The 21,278-nt window shown below is 42.9% G+C and overlaps 1 protein-coding gene across 1 annotated transcript; it reads left to right on the top strand.

Annotated features, from left to right (window-relative positions):
• The first annotated feature begins 4,469 nt into the window (after positions 1–4,469).
• On the top strand, positions 4,470–11,888 carry LOC149342063 (uncharacterized). The gene is made up of 6 exons (XM_089546736.1): positions 4,470–4,478; positions 5,559–5,690; positions 5,947–5,966; positions 8,099–8,166; positions 10,557–10,643; positions 11,749–11,888. Exons 1-6 carry the CDS (start codon positions 4,470–4,472, stop codon positions 11,886–11,888), a joined length of 456 nt encoding a protein of 151 aa, XP_089402862.1.
• Positions 11,889–21,278: the final 9,390 nt, after the last annotated feature.

Below are 21,278 nucleotides of genomic sequence, written 5' to 3'. Positions count from 1 at the left end.
GAAAACATTGTTCCAGCGCCCATCGCGTGGAGGTCGTACAACATTTTAAAACAGTGAAGTAATAGAATAAAAAAAATAAGAATTAACATACAGCAAGTCCACTGCATTAAATTTTGTGCCCTTTTGATAAGAAAGTTGAATACGATGCCTAGCCTAAATTTCAGCTCACGATTAGCTCCCCAACCAAGTTGTGCGCAAAGACTGTTTCTAAAGTATTAATAAACAACAGTCCAATTGACTCCCTATTGTCTACCTGATACAGTCTAATACAAACCGTTTTCGTTTAGCTTTCGATCGTAGACGAAAAGAAATGTCTATAGCAAAACAATAGAAGCCAGTGGCCCGAAGCTTATTTTTCGTATTTTTGTCCTAGCTACTCGCTACGTTCTGTTTTCAGTGCATTCCTATAGCACCCACAAGAAATAAATCTTGCAGAGTTATATCGAACTTGCCTGTCGCGTAGTCGCGGAGTCACGTCGCGACTACGCGACGTATTCGCGTCAGCAGCAGACGAGATTGCACCAGCAGAAATAAAATTGTCATATCATGGTTTTTTGCCCAATAAAAATGCCGAGGTAATTGGATTTTGTTTATTTAATTCTGATGTGACGAGCTACCCTAATCATTTACCAAGATCTAAGAAGGGTCTTTTACCTTATGATTCTTGCCACTCAAAGCTCGTAAAAAGGGGAATCGCAACCTGATGTTGAAGATCCTCGCTTGCCAAGTCATGTCCACACATGGTGAAATGTAGTTTTACCAGTCAAGTAGATCGGCTTTACTCTGCGGGTTTTCTTCCTGCTCATCTGAAAGCTGTTGCAGAATCTTTGCTGAAAACCCTACGGTTGAAACGAAACAACCAAGAACTCACTGAAAGCGAGAGGAGGAAGATTGAAGTCCTTCCTTATGTGCACAAGACCTCGCACGGTTTGAAGAAGGTGGGAAGGAAATTTGGTGTCAACGTGTTCTTTTCCGCCCCATGTAAACTGTCTCGTTTATGCCGATTAACAAACAATGACCTGCAAAAGAAATTAGGGTGCGGAGTCAACCACAGACCTAAGTTTGTAGCCTGTAAGATGGGAGTTATCGACGACATCCCATTCAGCTGTGGTTCCGTATATGTAGGGCAGACGGGGCGGTGCATTAATAAACGCCTTCAAGAGCACAATAACTCTTTGAGCCAGCACGGTGGGCAGCATTTAGCAAGGCACTGCCAGTCTTGTAAGATCAATGACAAGAAGAAAAAGTATTTTTTACGCCGCTTTTCAAGCAAACGAAGATTATCGGCTGCGCGAAGGACAGGAAGCCACGCTAGATTTTTGAAGCCTGGCAGATTGCTAGATACGGTGTGGAAAAATGTTTTAGCCAGGCATCAATTCACCTGTATCAGAAAGAACTTGACTTTCTGGGTTGATAAGATAGGGTACTTTTGCTTTTGGCGTTAAGTTCGGTTGCGCATGCGTTGCTCTTGAAGGAAGGTCGTTTCGTTCAATAAATCAGTTATTAGTCTACCCTCGTCCTGTCTGCATCTTTACTGTGTCCTTTCTTCTGCGTAGTTTTATGTCTTCAGAATGCCTTACCAACTAGCCTCTCATCACACACTCCTAATCATAAGTGTCACAAATGAACTTGTTTTTATAGCCCTTGTTTTGATCCGGCATAAGCACATGCATGTATGATTGAACGCATCACACAGTGAATGCATGATTTTTGTTATATAAAATTCGGTTTGTAGTGCGTCCACGTTTTCGTTTAAACTTGATGCTGTTAAGAATCCAGTTAAGCGGAAAGCCTGGCGTCGTAGTCAGCGTGTAAGCGAAAACCGCCGAGATGCAGGTGTTCACCTGCCACCTGGGTCACGACGTGACCTTGTGACGCTAGGAAACCCCACCGTGGCAGGTGCAAGCCTACCAACCTGATGGCGAGAAAACTTCCCACGTTGGAATGCGGAAGTTCCATTAATTAATGTTCGCGAGAGGTTGCTCGAGGAGAGCAACCAGAGCTCTGAAACCACAGTACCACTGCGCTGGGAATATTGTGAAGATTCCCAGCAACCTATGGATGTAATGCACTGAATGACCACTTCTGCATTATGGGCATTCATTCAGTAACGCTATCGTGACATCCCTAAATTTGTGACGCGTCACACACTAGTGTCCCTTCTGAGTGCCACAAGGGACACAATTATCCCCTGCGGTAGGGGGCACACCTGCTCACCGAGTTGCGGTCAACCTGCCAGGTGTTTACACCTGGCACGCCTACACCTCGGTGAAGAGTACACCTGGGTGAAGGCTTTGAAGGTAAATGTGCTCAGGGTAGACGCCTTGAGGTCGAAATCAGTTAGGTCACGAGCCTTTCGGGTAAAGGCTTTAATGTAAGGGTCTTTAGCATGTTAGGACCTTAGGTTTTCACCGTAACTAGTGCTACTGCACAATATTCGGTGCTTTGCCATACTAAACAGTCTGCAATTTCTTTGCATTATTCGGCAACTGTGAAAAGCGTTCACGAGCTGTACAGGTAGCAAGCTTTTCTTCTTTCTAGGGCCTCTTCATGGGTGTATTAATCGCCCTATATATTTCTTTATTCATTAAGGAACCCTTGATGCCAAGCAAGCCTTGGAGAGGTTTGTGCTTATTAACACGAAAGCAATGGACGCCTCATCGACACGAAGTCTTGGCGTCGTCGAAAATGTGAAGGCGTTTTAAAACACAGGATTAGACGGAACGATGTGATGTCATCAAAGGCGAGAAAGTATGAAATTTTATTTTTTTATTTATTTACTCTTCGGGCCGAAGCATTGCACAGGGGAGTGGGTGGACACACCATTAGTGCACAATTAAAAATAACAAACAAAGCATGGTAAGGAACGGTAACTCCTAAATAAACGATATTAGCTAAAACACGTTTCAATCGAATGTTACCATAAATAGAAACAACGTCGGAAGGAAGAAGATTTCAATGTTCTGAAGTTCGAGGTAGAAAACAGTGGAGAATGAATTTATTATGACATAGGTTGATATCAACCAAAAAGCGATGATCAACACGGTCAGATATATAATAAAGCTTCAGAATGAATTCATCACGCCGGGTTTGTTCAAAGTAAAGCCTGTGAAAAAAGTGTTAGTGAAAATGCTTTCGCCGGGATGCTAATGGCGGAGAGAGATATCCTATTTCGTAGAAGTTATAATAGCATCTCGGTTTTAACAGGAACGAAAGAAGCGAGTAGTGTCATTCGGTGCCATTTCAAATGAAGTAATAAAATTGTCAGTTATTTGGCCCCAGACTGAAGTGACGTTTATAACTTTGAACGCGCATTTAACACAAGAAGAGTTTTAATGAAGGAGCAGCTGGGAGCTGAGCTGCTGGGTATGGTTAGGACCCTTATAGCCCCTACTAGTCCTTACAACTGCATAAACTACAAAAAAGAATAGAATAGAATTAGAAGAAAGTTAGAATCGAACTTCAATAAAATCGCAATGAATGCTGAATGGAACCGAAATATATTTAAAAGTGAATTGAATGAATGAATGTTTATTTTGACAGAAATACAAAGAAAGTCTGTCGAGGAGGCTGACAAAAAGGCAACGAATCCCTGACTAAGTGTCAGTCCCCTTTCTGAATACACAAAACACTCAAGACATAGGGAAAGGAAAATGCATAAAGTATATATATATATACACTTCAAATGGAAGGTATATGCATTAAATTACAGAAACAGTGAAAGCATGTTGCACTTTCAAGATGGGAAGAGGAATTTATTTCTACTCCCATCTATTCCTATCATCAGATGTAATTTATACTTTTTCATTTGCAGATCTTCGCGTTCACGATAGACCTCTCGAGCATGTTAGCGCAATTCTTCAAACTTTTAGGGTCTAGGGTGGACCAGCTTCGGGCGAGCCTTAGATGAAGAGAGCGATTGCGAGTGAACAACGAAGCTCCAGGCTTGGATAGTTTGTCCGTTCTTCACCTCCTCGGCATCGCGACCTTCGCATGTCCTGGGTGGCATTTTTGCTGGGCGTCAAGCATGTATAAACTCGGACCGCTGCATAGCTGTCGCTCGAGTTCTCGTTCGCGCCGTCAGTTGTGACGTTCTTTCAAGAACTCGTTTGGGAGGCCTATCTTCTTCCACGGCTGAGAGCGACTCCGTACCGGCAGCGACTCGCTATGCAAAGACATTTTAGTGACAGGGTTAAGGAGCCCGTATAGAACGTATCTAGATGACGGCCCTGAGAAGCTTCTGCACCTACAAAACCACGCCACCATCGTTTTCTGTTTGATAACTGATTATAAGAAATTGGCAGATGTTTATTTATCATGAATATGGTTGGCTGAATTTTTATTTTGTGTTCTATTTTTGGAAACTATAAAAGGTGCTGTGTTTTACACATTGTACAGATAAAGATTATACACTTTGTGTACCATATGCAGCTCTTTAACGCGCTGACTTTGATTTTGCTTGATTGAGCATGTTGCAGGTATGTATGCTTGGACAATTGATTACGCTCAGCATAACGCACTAGATTTTAAGCGGGCCTTAGTACTGAGAGGCTAGTTTTGCACTATCTCCACTCTTTCTTCGCTAAGTCGGCTGTGCTACATCGGAGGTGCTGTCGTCACGCGAATACTCAATTGGCAATATCAGTTTGAAAGGCGAGCAACCCTGATGCACTTTTTTGGCATTTTCTGTTGGTACTTCAGAGGTTCTCCGAAAAAATGTTGTAAAGAGGGAATGAAATTGGATTTCTATATCACACGACCCAGCCATTTCGTTATTCTTCAGCGCAATGGGTACAGGGACAATAATATGTTTAGCATGTTGACGCTCCTATGAACTTGTTGTATTAGATTCTTACTTTAATACTTTCAGTGTTGTTAAATTTTGTAGGTTTCACATTTCAACCATACCTGCTTCAACTGCCTATGGTCACGACGACTGAAATCAAAGTGGCAATATCATTGCAACCAAAATACTAGAAGACCACCATTTTTCCAAATTCTCTCGTGAGAGCTTCCCCTCCTACCTTCAGCTCTGTTCTTATCTTTATTGAACAAACATGCAAGCGATTGGTCCTGATAGTGCCAGTCGCTAGAATTCTAATTCGTGTCATCATCGGGGAAGCCACCGGCTTAGACGTCTCTATTCCCGATATTCAAAAACACTTCAGATCTGGAATTATCAAAGTATCTCCTTTCAGACGCCTCATTTTGAAAACTTTCAGTTGTTAGATGCATTTAGTACCGTACTTTTTCTTGAAAACTGAACTTTGTAGATATTAGGCATTAAAGAGCGATGTCCACTATTGGGGATTTAGGTCTTTAGAGTCCATCGCAGTTCTTTTACTTTGTCTATGACAATGGAAGGGCATATCGCAGGCTTGTTTTCACATTACCTTGCCTAGACCTTTCACAAGTTAAACTGATTCACAAACCAACTGTTTGAAATAGGCTATACAAAATAAACGCTACTTTTTGCTGCCACTCATTGTGCAGACGCACACCTCTGCGTTTTTTTTTTTCATTCCAACTGCTACTGCTATCGCTGCTATATATTGTAGGCCTTCGAGAATTTCCCATTTGTTGTGGCTATCTACGACGCCGACCATGATGGATACCTTGACTGCCTGACCGCAGAAAGGACGGAATTCACGACGCAGCCACCAAGCGCAACTTATGTTTTCTTCCTCAAGGTTTGGTTTGGTTTGGTTTATGGGGTTTAACGACCCAAAGCGACTGAGGCTATGAGAGACGCCGTAGTGAAGGGCTCCGGAAATTTCGACCACCTGGGGTTCTTTAACGTGCACTGACATCGCACAGTACACGGGCCTCTAGAATTTCTCCTCCAAAGAAATTCAACCGCCGCGGCCGGGATCGAACCCGCGTCTTTCGGGTCAGCAGCCGAGCACCATAACCACTCAGCCACCGCGGCGGGTCCTCTTCCTCAAGGGCTTGGAAGGAAATGAAGCGTATGTTTCAGCGCCTACCTTAGTTCTTTTCATAATGCAAAATATTTTCTATCTCTGTGATCTCTGTGATTAAATACATCCAATAATATTAACATCAATGCGAACGTGCACTTAGGAGCGTATGTGTTCGTCTATGCTTCGCTAGTATGAACTGTTTGATTATAACAGGCTACTACCGTACGAAACACATTTTGAAGCTTACGTGATTAAGGAAATACGATCTTTCCATCATGCTCTCACTAGCAGTGATTCATATTATTTAGAAAATCAAAGGGCTCTTTTCTCTTTAGTTATTTCGCATGAAGCTACCATGCTTTATCAGGGGCACACAGTGTATATATTTTTCTGGTTTATGGGGGTTTAACATCTCAAAACGACTCAGGCTATATAAGAGGGACGCTGTAGTGAAGGGCTCCGGAATTTTGGCCACCTGGGGTTCTCTAGCGTGCACTGACAATGCGCAGTACACGGGCCGCTAGAATTTCGTCTCCATCGAAATTCAACCGCCACGGCCGGGATCGAACCTGCATCTTTTGGGTCAGCAGCCGAGTGCCATAACCACTGAACCATCGTGGAGGCTGCATACAATGTATATTTCTTCAAGCTTACCCTTTTCATAGCTCGCCTCACAACGGGCAATAATATAAATGTGTTCTTCTGAGTAACTGAGGCGTAATTTGGTCCTCGAAATTCACCAATGTTCCAAGGAAATGTGCACGTTTCGATGCGTCCTATGTTTAGATAGGACACTCTCATCTATTCTAGACCTTTAGGTGAGCATGAGAAATTAAACACCCACAACATATCAGTACTTATAGACAGTATACCCAAAAACGTAGAATTTGAAAGAAAATATTTACAAACGCTGTAATCCTGCACATTTTCTGACTGGCAGCTTTCTAAATCTTACCACAAGAAAATGAGCAAATATATACCTCTGTGGGTTTAGAAATTCCAACGATTCGAGGTATTTACTTTGTGAGACTCATCCACTTGCTCTCAGAACTTTACTTTAAATAAAGCTTGAATAATTCTCACTAATTATTAACTAATCACAGCCCTCTCTTCTGCGCTTCCAGTCATAATCATCAGCCTGCCTACACCTACTGCAGGGCAAAGGCCTCTCCCATGTCTCTCTAATTAACCCTGTTCTTTGCCAGCCGTGGCCCCCGTATCCACTCAAGCCTCTTAATCTCATTCGCCCGCCTAACTTCCTGCCGCCGCCTGCTACACTTGCCTTCTCTTGGATTCAACTCCTTTACCCTTAAAGACCAACGGTTATCTTTCCTTCACATCACATGCCTTGTAAAAGCCCATTTCTTCCTCTTGATTTCGATTACGATGTCATTAATCTTTGTTTGTTCGTTCACCCACTCTACCTGCTTCAGGGCGCTTAACCTTACACCTATCAGTTTTCTTTACATTGCTCGCTGCGTTGTTCTTACCTTAAGTTGAACCCTTTTCGATAGCCTCCACGTTTCTGCCTCACAGGTGAGTAAATGCAGCAGTATACTTTTCTAACGATGAATATTGGTAAACTGCAATTCATAAGCTGAGAGAGCTTGCCATATGCACTCCACCCCATTCCCATTCTTCTTGTGATTTTTCTCTCATAATCCGGATCAGCGGTCACTATCTGCCCTAAGTAGACGTATTCCCTTAAAACTTCCAGCAGCTCACTACCAATTGGGAACTGCTGTTCGTTGCCAACACTGTCGAATATTACTTTGGTTTTGTGCATGTTAATTTTAAGACCTACCGCTCTGCTGTGCCTGTCTAACTCATTGGTCGCGCTTCGCAGCTTATCTCTTGAGTGACGTAGCATGTCCTGAGTTAAAGCGGACTAATTTTAGTTAACGGCTACAGCCTACTAGTATCTCTGTACACAGCGCTCCCAAAAGATTGCTTGTGAAATATATTGGATAGGCATATTTTATGCTACTCTTTCAATTCGTGCAGAAAAACGTAAAGACCCTTGACAATTTTATAGAACTTCTTAAAGGGTGATGTTCTTAAAAACTTTCCCTCCAAAAACACTTTTATCCTTCACATTATTATTCGGCGATGGGCAAATACCTTTGTTGACCCATGAAGCGGGACACAAAGAGTCAACTTTTTCCCACTCCTTATAGGAGGAATATCTCCAATCACTTGAAACCTGGACCGACGCCTGATACGTCTGTGTATACGGTTGATGAAGGTAAATATGGATATGATTACATATATATTTTCCAAGACACGCTATTATTGGTGACTATACCAGCGATGAAGACCGAAGAAATGGAAGCTTGATGAACCAGCTTTTTTTGAAGAGAAGCAGTAAAGGTGGTGACAGCATTCAAGTTTGTAAAATAATGACAAGCAATACAAATCAGGTATTAGGGAACGTATTTGTATTTCAGGCAATATATCGCGGGTGATTAATGTGTCAGAAAAATGCATCAACAAAAATATTTACACAAAATAAATATCTTAATATGCAGCGACAGTTGTCAGTCGCAGATCACGCCTGGGAAGGCTTTAGCCAAGGTACGTGGCAGATTTGAATGCAAGAGTTGCCGCTTAGAATCGCTTAGAAGGACCGGAGTAAAGACCATTCATTTGGCAATATTGGACTGATTACCTGTGCTGCTTGGGTAGTGAAGCTTAGTTTTCGCCACCCGTAAAGCTCTGACAGTAATGGATAATAAGGAATTGTAATCGAAGATTTCTTGTGCGGGAAAAATGCCTTGCGTCTAATAAACATGTTGAGCTTTCGCATCATTAATTTCATGCCGTGAACACGGAAGAGAGACCGGGGTGCTCATCCTGCATTTTTCACGCTCGCTTATTATTTAGAAGCCAGTTCGGTTCCAGGAAACGCTTGTATTTTGTTACGAGGCAATGTGGCTAGAATATTAGCTGTGTTCAATGTTGTGCTCTGATTGTTTCGAATATATTAGCGATAATCGTGGCGGCAGTACTAGTAAGTGGTGCAGCAACTTTTGTGGAAGTACCCGCTGAACTTGATATTGGAGTCATTTCGCATAAACGAATTTATAATCGTAGACACCGTTTGAAAAATTCTCGCCATACCTTGTTGCTTTATTTTCACCAACCTGTATTTGTGCCGACAAAAATCCTGATTATATTATTTTCTAATGCAGCCCCGTTTCTTACATTTTAAAAAAGCTGAAATATCAAGCTCGGCCTTTTTTAGCTAGGTGTCCGTTGACTAGAAGTCTTTTGGATGAGTACATAAACAGAGCCTGAAATCCTAATAGCAAATGAATTGATATAAAATACAATATTTTTAAAACTGTACTTCATTTCGGTTTGGTTTGGTTTATGGGGTTTAACGTCCCAAAGCGACTAAGGCTATGAGAGACGCCGTAGTGGAGGGCTCCAGAAATTTCGACCACCTGGGGTTCTTTAACGTGCACTGACATCGCACAGTACACGGGCCTCTAGAATTTCTCCTCCAAAGAAATTCTAGCCGCCGCGGCCGGGATCGAACCCGCGTCTTTTGAGTCAGCAGCCGAGCACCATAACCGCTGAGCCACCGCGGCGGCTGTACTTCATTTCATTTTTATCATCTTTATAGCCTAAGTTAAACTGTTACATGGTATTCTTTAACCCTGTAACTTAGTTCATACAGAGCGCTTGCGGGAGTTACTCTAATTGCTTTCTTCCCGGGTTATTGTACACTGAAATAATGACCTTTTCAATCTTTTTTTTTTCTGTGGCGTTGAACAAGAATACTTGTTTCATTTTATAACTAATGCCAGTTGAGAAGTTACCAAACCACACTGTAAACTGTGAACGTTTCATGCTCTCCTTCATTAAAGCCGACCGCTTTTGGGCATACTGACGTGAAAAAAAGTAACTTTGCATACTAGTGACTATAGAAATATGAAATATATATGAAATCAACAACAGTCGGGAAAAGCAATCGCTGGCAAGGTCAAATCTTCTGTGTATACTTTCAGACAGGTTGGGGGCTGGTAACAAACAATGCTTCAGAATGCGTGGACATTGTGACGATATCTTTCTAAGCCGTACTGAGAATTTAAGATATCGTCAACTCTCTTCATTGGTCGTGGTTTTCTTGGAGCTCGTACCACTACTATAGTTACATAGGATGTCTCATATCATAGTTGATGTTCTGCCACATCTATCAAGCAGCAAAAAAAAATTTGTTGATTGGCCTCATCAGTGAAGAGCCCGTGGCTTTTATTATTCTAATAAATATCGTCTCACAATGTCAGTTCGACTGTAAAGGAGAAGAATAAGCTGTTAATGGAGTTAAAAGGTAAAACCCTCAAATGTTTACTGTGGACTCCTCAGCTGCAATGGCCACGCACATAAAAAGAAGGGACGGGATAGGACCCAGGAGTAAAGAGCGCCCCTTCTTTCTACGTCCGCTGTCACTGAAGTCATGTTTAACCAACTAGCCCACAAGCATCGATCTTGGACTCCTAAAATTTATTATCTGATGTTGAAACATAAATGTGAAGCTTGCAACTGCTGATCGCTCATTTGCATACGACGTCGCTTTGAATCGCTAACATTCAAAAATGTGACACAATCTACTTTTTGGACTGACTGCAGACTACGAGCATGAGCTACTGGCACATTTCGTATACACGGATTATGAGAACTGCGTTGTTGGGAAGTTTCCTTTCGATGACCGTCAAGGTGAGCCAAGACCCTTCCATATCTGTCGTACAATGTCGCACTTGACCATTGGCCTTGTTTTCGAACATTGGCGTTTGTCTGCACCGATATTCAGAGACGATATTGTTATCTTAAAATATCCCAGCATTACGCCAGGCGAGGCAAACGCTTTTCGATTTTATGTACAAAGTCTGTGGGCAGAGATTTGCGCATTTTTACAGGCACCGCGTTTATCTGCAATGTCCGATGCGCAAGCTATGAACCTTGAACCCACCACACATCTTAGAGGCTCTCCCCTCCCAGCTGAGTGCGGCGACTAAGAGACTTTTCGAAGCGTCGGGGTGCATTCATCCCCTCGGGCCGCGATCTGATGGCAGCAGATTGCACTAAACGAGAAAAGGCGGCCTGCATGCGAAATGGGTTCGAACCCCGGACCAGGACGAATTTTTCTTTCACTACGAAGTTTCTGAGAAAGCTGTATAGCTTTCCTTTGTAGCCGTGTGGCTGCGCTTGGTTGGATGCCAATGAGTAATTACTCCCTTATTACAGTGAAAGACAACATCCGAGCATAGTGGATTTCTATATATTTTTCTTTTTACCTTGTGCGAAAACATTACAAGCAGCTTTAAGGTTGTCTTCACATACCAACAATAAATTGGCACTGCGCACATTGCAACAGCTATTTCAGACGGTATTAACATACTGTAGGCGGGAAAAGCCAACTTTCCGTAAATAAAATATCGGAAAAGATTATGCATCGCCATTGTAAATGTGGCTGCAATTTTTTTATGGTTATTGAAAACTAATTTGTGAATTACCAAAAAGTGTTTTCGTCTTTGAAACATTCCTTCATAGTGGGGCGTCTAAACGGTTGAAACGGTACAGACAAATAGCTGCGATTGATCAGATGGTACTGCCATTACTTATGGGCAGTACTAGCTGTAAAAGGAAACAGATTTCGCGAGGCAGAACTTCTTTGACTAGAAGCATTGGTCTTTTCTGAAATATTTATATTCTAGGTGTTGCGAGCGCTATTCTGTTGCAGTATTTGCCTCAAAATGCTTTCTTCTCTCTCGCCGAGTTATCTTTCTTCCTAACCTTGTTCAAATTTCTACTGCATCTACAAAATGCATACTGTGGGTCAAAAATGATATAAAAGAGGACGTACCGCAAAGCTGCCTCGACCAGTTCCAGGACAACTGCGAGGATGCAGTGAAGGCCTACGATATGGACTCCTGCGGAGAGCTGCTGTGGACAGAAGCATGACCATGATGCTGGCACCGCAATCAGATAAGAAGACTGAACCTGAGGCTGAAGATGAGAAATAATAAAATTTTTCGCATTAATTTTTGTTGCATGCGATTTATTGTTCAGAAAAAAAGGGTTTTGTATGAAAACATTTTTCAAGCAGTCATCTCCGGGAGGTCGCAAAACTTTTTGTAACATTAGAGAAATAGTATAACGTGTCTAGAGTAACACAATATATTCTCAAGTGCTAACCTGACGACGACATTAACACTTTGTGAAACTCACTGCAAAAAGAAATTAGTCTGTCTCACGTCGTGGCATAAATGCCATATGCGCGAAGGAAGGCTCACTATTTTATGACCTTCCTTAACGTTGTCTTAAGGAATTAGCGTCACATTTTCCTCTTAAAGTTCCAAATAAAAACGAGCAAAAAAGAAACAACGAGTAAGAGGAAAGGCAGGGATGTTAGAACACATAGAATCACAGTGCTTGCAGACGATGACACAGAGAGGATACATACGCAATTGCGCTGAACTGCCAAACATGTTCTGGACTTGTTTTGATTCAGGCCTTGTATTGAACGGCAGAAAATTGACACGTGAGCGCACCTACAGCATAGATATGAAGAAGACGAGGTGCTGCATTAATTTTGATCAGATATTCACGGAGTACTCATCTCCGAAGAAAAGAAAAAAACCAGCACGAAAACCATCGCGAGAAAAATTGACCAACTCTGGGTCAGCAAATTCCGACACTTACTCAGCAAAAACGGTAAAAAAAATGTATAACAACAGGTGAAAAGACGGCATAGATGGGGAAACGATTAACATGGCGAAAATTCATGAAGCGGTAAAAATGCAAATGAAAAGAATGCGGGCCAAAAATCAGCCGAGCCAAATATTCAATGAGGCGATAAAAGCAGTGAAAAGGAGGACATATGTCCAGCAGCAATTACCAGGCCAAAAAGTGACAAGATGAGAAATGAAAGGAGTATGGAAAGGGTTGAAGGCTGCTTGGAATGCAATACAATCATATTTAACCAGACAGGAATGTTATCTTTTCTTCCAGGAGGGCTATTGATGACAGGCTAGCGTAGCCTACTTTTAGGTTGTCGATGATGGTTGCTTGAATAGTTTTGTGAGTGAGCTGATTCTTGTTTTTTTTTTAAACAATTTGGTAATCGCGAAGTCTTGAGGGCAGTGTCTGCATGGTGAGCAGTCTCGACAGCGGATGGCCAAGTTCCAACATTTTTATCTCTCATGTTAAAATTATGCTCCTCCAGTCGTTTCTTCACGCAGCGGCCTGTTTGTCCAACGTATCCTTTGCCGCAGGTCAGGGGATTGCAATAGACTACTCTCGTGGCGCATGGGACACACGGATCTCTATGCCTTATTGTGCATTCTTTCCTTCGTTCGACTGGTTTCTTGACGGGTCTACACAGTCTGTAAAGATGGTTAGAAGCGGAAAAAATAACCTCTGCTGCTTTTTCCCAATTCTTCTTAAATGTTTGAGACCTGGTGAATGCAGCCAATGGCGGTCAGTTTTTTGTTCCGATATCTTTCGTTCGACGTAGTGCGCTTGTTGCTTTGCATGGCATTTAGCATTTTGTCGGCTATCGAGTATAGAAGCATTGCCGGTTAGCCGGAATCAAGCATCCTCTGCGCTTGATTCTGAAAACTGCTCAAATGAATTGGTTAGCGCGTTATTGAAGATGGTTTGGACAATGCTTCTCATAATTAGATTTGAGTACGCGGAGTCGTACTCTGGTTGGCCCGCGGTTCAAAAGACAAGCAGACGTGTTCTGGAGAAAACTGCAGCCTCACCTCCAAAAAGCAAACGGAGGCATTCTCCAAGGACTCATGCGTTAAAATGTGCGGGAATAAACCGTGCATGGAAAAGGCCAACACGCTGTAAGCTTGCTGAAGAAAATAATTATCATGGCTGTCTAAAAGGACAAGGTAATCATTCACGTCCTTAAAGATTTTAAGAACGGGCAAATTTTCCAGCTTTGTGTAAAGAAGAAAGCGTAATAATGTAGGCTCATCCAACAAAATGGCCGCTACGCAGTTATTGAATACCACTGAGCAATGGGAACCAGCCTGCAGGCGATTGAAAAGTCACAACCTTTGAGACCAGAAAACTGACATATCTAGAGGCCCGTAGCCGGCGCTCGAATCCAGTCATATAAGGTATCACTGGAAAGTTGTTTGATGAGACAGAACACTCATTAAAGGAAAGACTATACAAAAAAGTCTCCAATGATAAAATTAATGTGAAAGACGAATCCACTGGGCACATCCACGGGCTCGGAAAGCAAAACGTGAAAAGGCCAGTCATCATATATCACCAAAATTTTGTTGAAAAAAGACAAGAAAACGTAAACAATCTAAAAGGTTGCAAATAACAATTCCCATTAAACTGCCAATAAACGCAAGCTAATTTGGGTAAGTGCAAATTATGAATCATTAAAGGAAGGTTTTTGTTGTGCATGACAGGTTGAGGATAGAAAAAGATGTTTTCGTTTGGGATGTAACGGAAAACAGGCGCATCCAGGTTACGTCAAATCACGCTGTATCAGGCTGTGGAATCTCCCACTGCGGAAACTCAGAGATGATGTTTGTATTAAAGTTCAGAATGACGTCATACTGAAATTTAAAACAAACATCTCCCTTTGTTAAAAATAAATGGTCCAAGCGTCATTAATAAATCTTACTTCCTTGAAATAGCTTGACTGCAACAGTGCCCGCACATAACTCTAGTAACAGAAACTTGGCTTCACAGTGAAATAAATGAAGACGATATTATTCCTCCCTCATCAGTTATTCCGAAACGATAGCTCATCTACGGGAAGGGGTGTAGCTGTGCTTATTAAAAATCAAATAGATGTTTTCATTCTAGACGATGTCGGGGGCCTTGAACACTTGCGCTTAAAACTGACATGCTGAGGCTAGAGGCTATAGCTTTGTGCTCTAATGACCCGAAATACGCGGGTTCGATCGCGGCCCCGACGGTCGCGTTTCGATGCAGGCAAAATGCCAAAGGCACGTGTACTGTGCGATGTCTCTGCACGGCAGAGAACCCTAGATGGTCCAAATTATTCGTATTCCTCCCCTTGGCGTCCCTCATACCCTGAGTCACTTTCGGATGTTAAACCACCTAAGCCACCATCGATTAACCACAATAGCTTTGTTCTCTATGCAATGTACAGGCGTCGTGATTCCTCACCGTGCTATTAAAGAAACTGCAGATACATAAGTCACAATTTCAAAACAGCCGAATTCTTCTAATTGGAAATATGAATTCACCTGTCGTGAACTGGGAGGTACTTCAGACGTGTTCCCATCATAACCAAGGCATCGATGTCTTGTTTGATATTATGCTAACGCATGATTTGATTCAAGTGGTGGATAAGCCAACACGTGTACATGGTTCCAGCAGTTCTGTTCTAGATTTGGTATTTATAAGACGTGATATCACTGAATATTCTTTCGATGTAGAGCAGGAGCCCTATGACCATTACTTAATAGGTGTTTCCTTTCCTCTTTTATCCCCTAAGAAGTGACATAATTTTTCGACTGTCTTTTATAGATTACCCATATGTGTGTGTTGCCTGCATAGTAGAATATATGGAAAGCTGTGTGATTAAATTCGGTAACGCTAACGCCTGCGTGTTGTGGGACCGTTTTAAGCACATGTGTCTTTACTGCATTAATAATTTGGGGCCGAACAAATGAGGGTTAGCAGAGACATCATTGGTAGCACGCGATATTTTACTCCAGAAGTGAAAAGTAAAACGAAGAAGCAGCTAGTGCAATCTGGCGTAGTTAAGGAATTACAGGATAATCTTTCACATTCAATCCGTGATTCAAAAAATCACTGTTTGAGTACGTGTTTGTCAAACCTTTATAATGAGCGTGTTAGAAAAGTTCTGGAGTTACATAAGAAGTCTCGAATATCTCGACTCGAATATCAGTAAATAGCGACATAATCACAGAGACGGGACATTCTGCAGTATTCTAACATATAGTTTCGAAGCACTTTTTAAAATTCCAGTTCATGTACCCCTACAGTTCGCACATTTTCACGACAAATGAAGTTCATTTTGTTTCTTAAAGCAGGCCATTTTCTATTCTACTGAACTTGAGTACAAAAAACCTATAGTCACGATAACATTCCGAACATCCTTATACGACATGCAGAATTGGTGGCAAGTTTTTTTATGTAAGGTTTCAAAATTCTTGAAAATTTGTAAATTGCCTGATGACTGGAAGACCGCTCGATTGTCCATGTACCTAATAAGAAAGGTGGTCGTTTACGGTTACCAAACTATCGTCCAATCTTCTTAGCTTCGTCATAATGGAAATAATTGGGCATGTTGTTCCTAACTGAATAAATTATTAAATCAGCAGTTGATTCTAATCAAATGTCAGCATGGATTTCGTAAGCAATATTCAACAGTAACACAGCAAATATATTGAATCGCTTGCATTGACCTTAGACAGAAATGGCCAAATTGATCTAATATCCTTAGACTTCAGGGGCGCTATGCTGGAAGGCCCGAGTTTGCTGAAACTCGGAATCTTCCCGAGCTCTGGCGACGCCCTCAGATGAGTGAACTAATGGTAGCAAGACACAATCCCACCCTCGTCACGCCTCCAATTTCATTGGGTTATCTGGATATATTCCGTTCTTTGTCATCACATCGGCGCCACCTCATGGGCTTCTTGGGCGGTCTACAAAGAACGGGTCCCGTGAGCCAACCACCGGTGCACTTTTCATTTGTGTGTCGCTCCACCAAGTGCAGTGCGTGTGCAGTTAGACAAACGAGGTTTGTTGAATTTTATAATGCACTTAGTACACCTTTATAAGCATTTTATAGTGTCGAAGATTTGAATTTAATGCACTTTAGAGTGTTTCATGCATTATTAAATTTTGCTTTGTACCGCAAGGGAACGCCAGCAACGCAACGGTCCCGTCATCAGCTGACTGCCAATGGCGACGAGGTACACGTGCAACGCTGTTAAGGCTACGGAAGTAGTCCGCAAAATAAAATAAAGAGATTTGTTTCACTCCGTGCTGTTCTGTGGCCGTGTGGTCTAACGCGTCGCTCCGGACAGTCGACAGGCAACCGGAGTGCGTGGGTTCAAATCCCGAATGGTGAAGCTTTTTTTTTTCGCACATTTTTTTCTTTCTTCGCAAGATGAATTTCGCGTGACTTGAATGAGAAAACTCGTTCTGTTCAGAATCGCTTCAATATTATGCCGTGTTCTGAAATGAACTGCATGCATCTGTTCATTTGATGCATACCGCGTTAATGTGAGCTGTCCGAAATTCGTTGTCAATTAGCTCGCGCCCTCTTTTGGTCAGCAGTGGCGGTTTTCTTGCCAATTCCGCTGCATTGTGACTATATTTTTAGATGCAAGCGAGAGGTTTGTGCGAAAGGTGACATTCATTCGTCGGGATTAATTAATTAGCACAGTGGTGAGTGCTCTGCAATGGCCCGATTAACAAGTGCCCGTCTACAACTTTCGATTTCGCCGCTGCCGAGGAGCCCACTTTTTTGTGGGCCTCTCTTAAGGTACGTGGCATGTTATGAATTGTTCTGTGCAACCGGTTAGCGGCTGATCCAGTCTTCGCGAAAAGAGTCTGGGACCGACTTTGGCACTGTGCTGTAGAGTAGTTCAAAGGACTTGGCGAGAACAATTATTTTTACTGATCGCAAAGTTCAGAAGCAAGATGTCTGTTAAATTAGAAAGGTGGTTTATCATGCAGGAGCGCAGAAAACATGTTCTAGACGTCTTACTGCATATGTGTCACATTCTTGTGCATATCTGCAATTCTTTTGTTTTTGTTAAGATATCTTTAGTTCTTTAGCAAAGCGCGTTTTCCTTAGTCATTGAAGAGCGCTCTATAACTTGGCTATTATATGCGGCAAAAGAGCAGTGTATTTAAACTGATTGGTCAAATTATTTTTACGCACACCACCTCGATATGGCCTGTTTTCCCGTGTTAAGTCTTAAATTTTGAACATAGTGTTGACTAACACAGTGACAGAAAATAGTGCTGCCTCAAGAGTCAGCTTGGCTCGATTTCTATGCTCTCCAAGAAGAGCCGAAACTGCTCAGGCAGGATTTTCATGCAGCCCGGTAAAAAGAGTTCCACGCTGTGGGAGCGTCAAGTAAGAATGCAGAAAAGTTCCACAACACTAGGAAAAAATATTTCGAAAGAGAAAACAATAAATGAGACAGGACAATAAAGAATGCTGACCTCGCAGTGTTTGCGAGAAATGGTTTTTTTCTGGAAACAGCCAGTGGCATGGATCACAGTGCATACAAATTAAAGGACACGTGCAGTGGTTGTACACCAACACACAATCAGTCAAGTGCTCCAAAAATGAAAACAAAAAAATGTGGAGCCATCGAACAACACTATTTGATAAAACGAAAACCTGACCTATGTACTAACAAACAAATTCACACTCAACTGAGCAAGAGCCAGCTTGAAATCATTCACACTTCCGAAAAATTAAGGACAAAATATACAGTGCTGGCTACCTCCACACTGACACTGCGTAACATGTCAAAACGATGATTGACAGTAATGGAAGACAACACCAAACCAGGAATCCCTTTTCAGGACATGAAGATCAGACACCCATACATACCATTCCCAACCCACACACAAAATGAGAACAATGCCTAGGGGTTTCTGAATGATCCAACTTTTTTGAGAGCATAATTGAATAAATTTCTGTTCAGTTAGTGAAACGAATCAAACAGTATATGTTCAAAATTATTTTAAATGAATCTAATTTGCTCTCAAATTTTTAGATACTTTTCGAATAATTGGCACAACGCTTGAATATGCTCCACTTTATTTTTCTGCAGTTAATCTTCCAAAAACTGCACACATTGACGACGTGTACCAGTATACGTATTCCAATTGGAAAAAGTACTATTTGCACTCCCTCACAAATTCTACTTCTATACAGAAACTATTAACACGACCACCTCACCACCTACACTTCAAGTTACTGCCCGATACAATTTGATGCAATGAATTGCAATGATGCAATGATTTGATGGAAATGTTACAATTTTTGATGGAAATGTTACAATTAACTCGCTAGACTGATCAACACACACACACCCACATGCACACATATTTCACATTTCCACCCACACACGCACAAAGGTTATCACAGCAAGCCGATGAGTCCTCTCTCTTTCCTCGGTAGCATGTGTATTACCCATCAATTCGAAGTCAGACAATTTCCTCGATGCCACTCAAATCTTCATCACTGGAATCAGTGCTCGACTCATCAGAGGAGGAGCTGCACGAGTCAGAAATGCTGAAGACAATCTGTTCAATTTCAGCGTCAACAATCATATCGCATTGCCATGCTTCAGCCTCAACTTGCTCCACATGAACACTACAGTTTTGCCAGTTTTCCTGGCTTACAGACGCCATTGCTTCCGGCAGGAGCTTATCCACTTCAGCCAAAGCGAAACATTTATTGCGACTATGAATATTGCATAAGAATGCAATCTGCCAAGTGACAAAAATGCTACCGTTTAAACTAATAAACGGAAGCGGTTTTCGAGGTTTAATGCCCCAAAGTAACTCAAGCGATGAGGCATGCCATGGTGAAGGGCTGCCAATAACTTCGACCATATGCGGTTCCTTAACATCCACTGACACTGCACAGTACACGGACCACTATCACTAATAAATGGGAGAACATTCAATTAACCATAACATGCATGAAAGCGAAAACAGAGCATTCTTACAACCATTGTGTTCAATGCATAATGTGCCTTCCTCGTGAAATAGTTGGCCTTCACCATGTTAGGGCTGGACTTCGAAGGGGCCTTTACGCCAATGTAGGTCCTGTGGATGCATCCCACGACGTCTGTGATGCCGCACCGCAGAAGGAAACGCTCCTTAACATACGCACGCTCGGCCGCAGTCGTGGGCAAAGCGAGCCACCGCTTCTGCACAGCCGCGTCGATAAGCGCGTCGGAGACGTCCGTCACACAGCGGCTCACAGTGCTTCGGTGACGTCCAATAAAACGGTCTGCGCCGACACTCCCCTGGAAGCTCCCAGTCGCGAAGAACCGGAGGGCGCAGAGGACTTGCTCTTCGACCGAAAGCGAATGAGGCCCGGTACGCACTCTCCGCAGGCGTGGGTCGTCGCCTAACTCTTTACAGAACCATCGTACCGATGTTTTGGAGAGGCGAAAATGTCGCTGGAATTCGTCGTCAGCCATGGCAGTAAACGGTTCCAGCCGGCCGTACTGACATTTGCCGTCAGAGGAAGCGATGACCCAGGCTGCTGCTGCCGCCATGACAGTCCCGAGATGAATTCGGGGCACTTCACCGTTCACAAGTTTAGCTCCGAGTTCACCTGTCAATCAAAACCATTGGCCACGCCCCCGGCGTGCCGTACATAAATTATACGCGTACGCGCTATGGGTGGGCCACTGCCAACATCCTTGCCGGCTGCAGGTATGCTGCGCGGCTGTGCTGATTGCTGACAGACATCGACGATGTTGACCATGGAAATATAACAGGCAAAACGGACGTCATCACTGATTAATCTAAGCACCTCTGCGAAGGACACGCAATGTGGCGACAGCCGCCGATTTCTTCGCTCGCATACCAAGATTGCACAACACTACAGCCTGTTGCAACCAAGTAAGACACAGCACAACGCTGACGGCGCGTCATACCTGCTTGCAAGGCGTCAAACACGGAGCAGCACGACGAAGAAACGGTGCTTGGAGCATGTCCTACTCCAACAACGTCGCATCACATGTGTTTGGCTTGGCCGTCCTTTCATCGCTGATGAAGCTCAGCATCAATGAGTCAAACACATTCGGGATGGACAAACGGTCGCTGCTCCAGACCCAGTGCAATAAACAGTTTGTAATTTCCAGCACGCAACCACTGCGTCCTTCACAACCGTAACGCCTTTCTCTGTTATAAGTCCGATTCCATTATTACAAACAGGATCCCTCATCTGCCCGAACGATATTATTGCGATGTCACTGCGGTATACAACGGCGATCGACGTTAGTGACAAAACCAGTCCGCAAAACCTTGAAGTGCGCGACGTAAGCAAATTCTACGCAGATACGCGCGCCACCACCTTCACAGCTTTTAGTCAGCCTCTAATGACATAGGATGAGTTGTGTCACTGGGTAGCACGCTCTTCGCATCCGCAGTGCACTACAGAGGCGTCACACACAACAGGCATACGTAATGAATCATTGAATACAGCCAAAACAGCAATTTTTTTTCTCACACCGCATCACAGCCGCTCGCACGGCCAATTTTTACCGCTGAGATTCGCCAAGAGCGCACTAAAAGCAATGGTTGGCCATAGCGGTGTGCGGCAGGGGCCGT

Source organism: Amblyomma mixtum, chromosome 5 (assembly GCF_055824585.1).
Source record: "Amblyomma mixtum isolate Tamu chromosome 5, ASM5582458v1, whole genome shotgun sequence".
NCBI lineage: Eukaryota > Metazoa > Arthropoda > Arachnida > Ixodida > Ixodidae > Amblyomma > Amblyomma mixtum.
This window is presented reverse-complemented; position numbering and strand designations above follow the sequence as displayed.